The sequence below is a fragment of the Rutidosis leptorrhynchoides genome, chromosome 1 (assembly GCF_046630445.1).
Source record: "Rutidosis leptorrhynchoides isolate AG116_Rl617_1_P2 chromosome 1, CSIRO_AGI_Rlap_v1, whole genome shotgun sequence".
NCBI lineage: Eukaryota > Viridiplantae > Streptophyta > Magnoliopsida > Asterales > Asteraceae > Rutidosis > Rutidosis leptorrhynchoides.
Window position 1 is genome coordinate 680300001 of NC_092333.1, and position 3692 is coordinate 680303692.

At 36.9% G+C, this 3692-nt stretch overlaps 1 protein-coding gene across 1 annotated transcript; it reads right to left on the reverse strand.

The window, feature by feature from the left end:
* Positions 1-2794: 2794 nt before the first annotated feature.
* Positions 2795-3247, reverse strand: LOC139851829 (uncharacterized). Its single transcript, XM_071841008.1, has one exon. The coding sequence runs from the start codon at positions 3245-3247 to the stop codon at positions 2795-2797; it is 453 nt and encodes a 150-aa protein (XP_071697109.1).
* Between the last annotated feature and the right edge of the window lie 445 nt (positions 3248-3692).

A 3692-nucleotide genomic window follows, 5' to 3' on the forward strand; every position in this document is an offset into this window, starting at 1 on the left:
CGAAGTTTATATGATTATTATACAGATGAGATGTTCTGTTTTGGGGATATTATTATGCGCATTATATGTTAAGTTCGGTTACCAAGCCAAGCTATGAAAGCAATGAAAAGTGAATGTTATGTATCGAGAGAATGATTTTATACACAGGTTATGTGTATGTTATTTTTGTGCACGAGATATGTGTACAGTTACTAAAATTTATGAAAGATGATTTCGTACACGAGAAAGGTGTGCTGTATTTAAAAGATATCGCATGTACATTACAGGTGGGTATAGGATTCGGGCCCATTTGTACCATGCATCATTTAAATCTTGTGGTCTATCAAAATGATGAATTTTATTGTTTTATGATAAACCTATGAACTCACCAACCTTTTGGTTGACACTTGAAAGCATGTTTATTCTCAGGTATGAAAGAAATCTTCCGCTATGCATTAGCTCATATTAGAGACATTACTTGGAGTCATTCATGACATATTTCAAAAGATGTTGCATTCGAGTCGTCGAGTTCATCAAGATTATTATTAAGTCAATTATAGATGGATATATTATGAAAGGGTATGCATGCCATCAACTTTCAATGTAAATGAAAGTTTGTCTTTTAAAAACGAATGCAATGTTTGTAAAATGTATTATATAGAGGTCAAGTACCTCGCAATGAAATCAAATGTAATGTATTCGTCCGAATGGATTAGGACGGGTCACTACAATAGACACGTATGCAAATGTTTTGACATATCATATCGACCCATGTATATATATTATTTGGAACAACCATAGACACTCTTTATGCAGTAATGTTGGAGTTAGCTATACAGGGTTGAGGTTGATTCTAAAAATTTATATACTTTGAGTTGTGATCTAGCCTGAGAAGTGTATACACTGGGTCATGGATTGATTCAAGATAATATATATCGATTTATTTCTGTACATCTAACTGTGGACAACTAGTTGTAGGTTACTAACGAGGACAGCTGACTTAATAAACTTAAAACAGTAAAACGTATTAAAAATGTTGTAAATATATTTTGAACATACTTTGATATATATGTACATATTTGTTATAGGTTCGTGAATCGACCAGTGGTCAAGTCTTCCCGACGAAGTAAAAATCTGTGAAAGTGAGTTATAGTCCCACTTTTAAAATCTATTATTTTTGGGATGAGAATACATGCAGTTTTATAAATGTTTTACAAAATAGACACAAGTGATCAAAATTACATTCTATATTGAATTATCGAACTGAATATGCCCCTTTTTAGCTTGGTAGCCTAAGAATTGGTGTTTATTATAATTGCCACCAATTGACGCGAATCCTAAAGATAGATCTATTTGGCCCAACAAGCCTCATCCGAGTTACGGATGCTTTAGTACTTCGATTTATCATGTCCGATGAGAGTCCCGGAATGATGGGGATATTCTATATGCATCCTGTTAAGGTCGGTTACCAGGTGTTTATCATATGAATGATTTTTATGCAGATTGCATGTTGTTTATGAGAAATGAAAATATGAAATCATGTGGTCTATTATTACTATTTGATAAATATGTAGGTTAAACCTATAACTCACCAACATTTTTGTTGACGTTTAAAGCATGTTTATTCTCAGGTGATTATTAAGAGTTTCCGCTGTTGCATGCTAATTTATGGACAAGAGTTGGAGTCAGCATGCTTGTATAATATTGTTTAAAAACTGCATTCGAAGACTTAAATTGATGTGTAATATTATTGTAAACTATTATGTAATAATCATGTGAAAACGCTATATTTTAGATTATCAATATTTGATAATCGTCGTAATATTTTTAAACCTTTATCGATAAAATAAAGGTTATGGTTTGTTTTAAAATTGAATGCAGTCTTTGAAAAACGTCTCATATAGAGGTCAAAACCTCGCAACGAAATCAATTAATATGGAATGTTTATAAATCGATATGAACGGGACATTTCAGCTTGGGTCCAACGCAGCGAAAGCTTGGTCCGAGGTATGACTTTCTATATAGAACATCATCGCAAAGTTCGTACATTGGAGCTTTGACTCTTATCTTTTTGGCCTCTTTGTCATCTTTAGGTAGCGACCCCTTCTTTAGGAATTTAATTATGTTGGTCATCCAGCAATGCTCAGCTTCTTCTACGACAACGGCTAGTTGATTAGGTTCGATGGATTTCTTGAAAATTTGCTCAACCAAAACTTTCTTATCAAGATAATTAAACGTCAGTGCCGCCAGTTTACTTAACACATCCGCTTATTTATTCTGACTTCGGGGTATCTGACTTATCTGAAAATCGTCAAATTCGTTGATCAGGGAACGCGCCAAGGCTAGGTACACGCATTCCTTCGTCGTGAGAATCGAAAATACCGTTAATATGGTTGGCAACTAACTGGGAATAAACGTACGTTTGGAGTTTCTTGACCCCAATTTCTTTGGCTAGCCTTACTCCTTCCAGTAGGGCTTCGTACTTTGCTTCATTTTTTGTCGCATTGAAGTTAAATCTTAGCGCATAAGTGTGCTCTTCCTTATTGGGACAAGTAAGCAACAAACCTGCACCCGATCCTTCCAGACCACTCGTACCATCGGTATATAACTCCCAGAGTTCTGATGTTGGCGCTATATCACCCTCTAAGTCAGGCGCAATCGGCATGTCGGAAGTAGTTTCTACTAAGTAGTCTGCTAGGATTTGCCCTTTTACTGCGCTTCTGGCGCAGAAGTTAATCTCATGTTCTCCTAACTCGATCGCCCACTTCTTTAATCGTCCCGATATTACCAGTTTATACAGGATTTGTCGGATAGTCTAATATGTCAGTACTACTATAGGGTGAGCCTGGAAGTATCGCCGCAACCTTCGCGCGGTAATCACGAGTGCGTATACAAACTTCTCAATTGGGCGATAATTCAACTCACTCCCCGTCAGCGCTTTTCTAACAAAGTATATAAGTGTCTGCACTCCATCCCTTTTGGCGATCAGAACGGAACTAATAGCTTCTCGCGCAATCACTAAATACAAGATGAGGGTTTCCCCAGTAATTGACGCGGTTAAGGTGGGGAGGTTTTTAAGTAGCACTTTCATTTCTTGAAATGCCTTTTCAGCCTCCTCTGTCCATTTGAAGTCATACTTTTTTGCGCAATTCTTTAATGTGCTGAAGAATGGGCGAGATCTTTCAGCAGCTCTTGACAAGAATCTAGTCAGCGCGACGAGTTTTCCATTGAGACTTTGAACCTGTTTTTTGGGTTTTGGAGACAGCATGCGTTCAATAGCTTCAATATTTTTTGGGTTAGATTTGATTCTTCTAGTGGTGATTACGTGTCCCAAGAACGATCCTTCTTCTTCTCCCGAAACTGCACTTTGATGGTTTAAGTTTCATGTTGATGCTACACAGTGTATCAAAAGTTTCGAGGATGTCCGCTAGCAGCTGCTCCTCACTATTGCTTTTGATTACCAAGTCATCAACATATGCTTCCAGGTTGCAACAGATCTGTTTAGTGAAAGTTGTGTTGATCATGCGCTGATAAGTGGCGCCAACATTTGTAATTCCGAACGACATCTTCGTGTTACAGTATATGCCGTGGTTTGTATGTGTGATGACCCGTCAAGTACCCTTAACGTCTCCGTCACTTGGTCCCACAGCTTGATCATAACTCTAAATGAATTTAATAAACAACATTGCATTCTTTATTTAAAATAATTTCCT

Excerpts from the sequence above, each read along its gene's own strand:
- LOC139851829 (XM_071841008.1), bottom strand. The coding sequence starts at position 3,247 with ATGCTGTCTCCAAAACCCAAAAAACAGGTTCAAAGTCTCAATGGAAAA.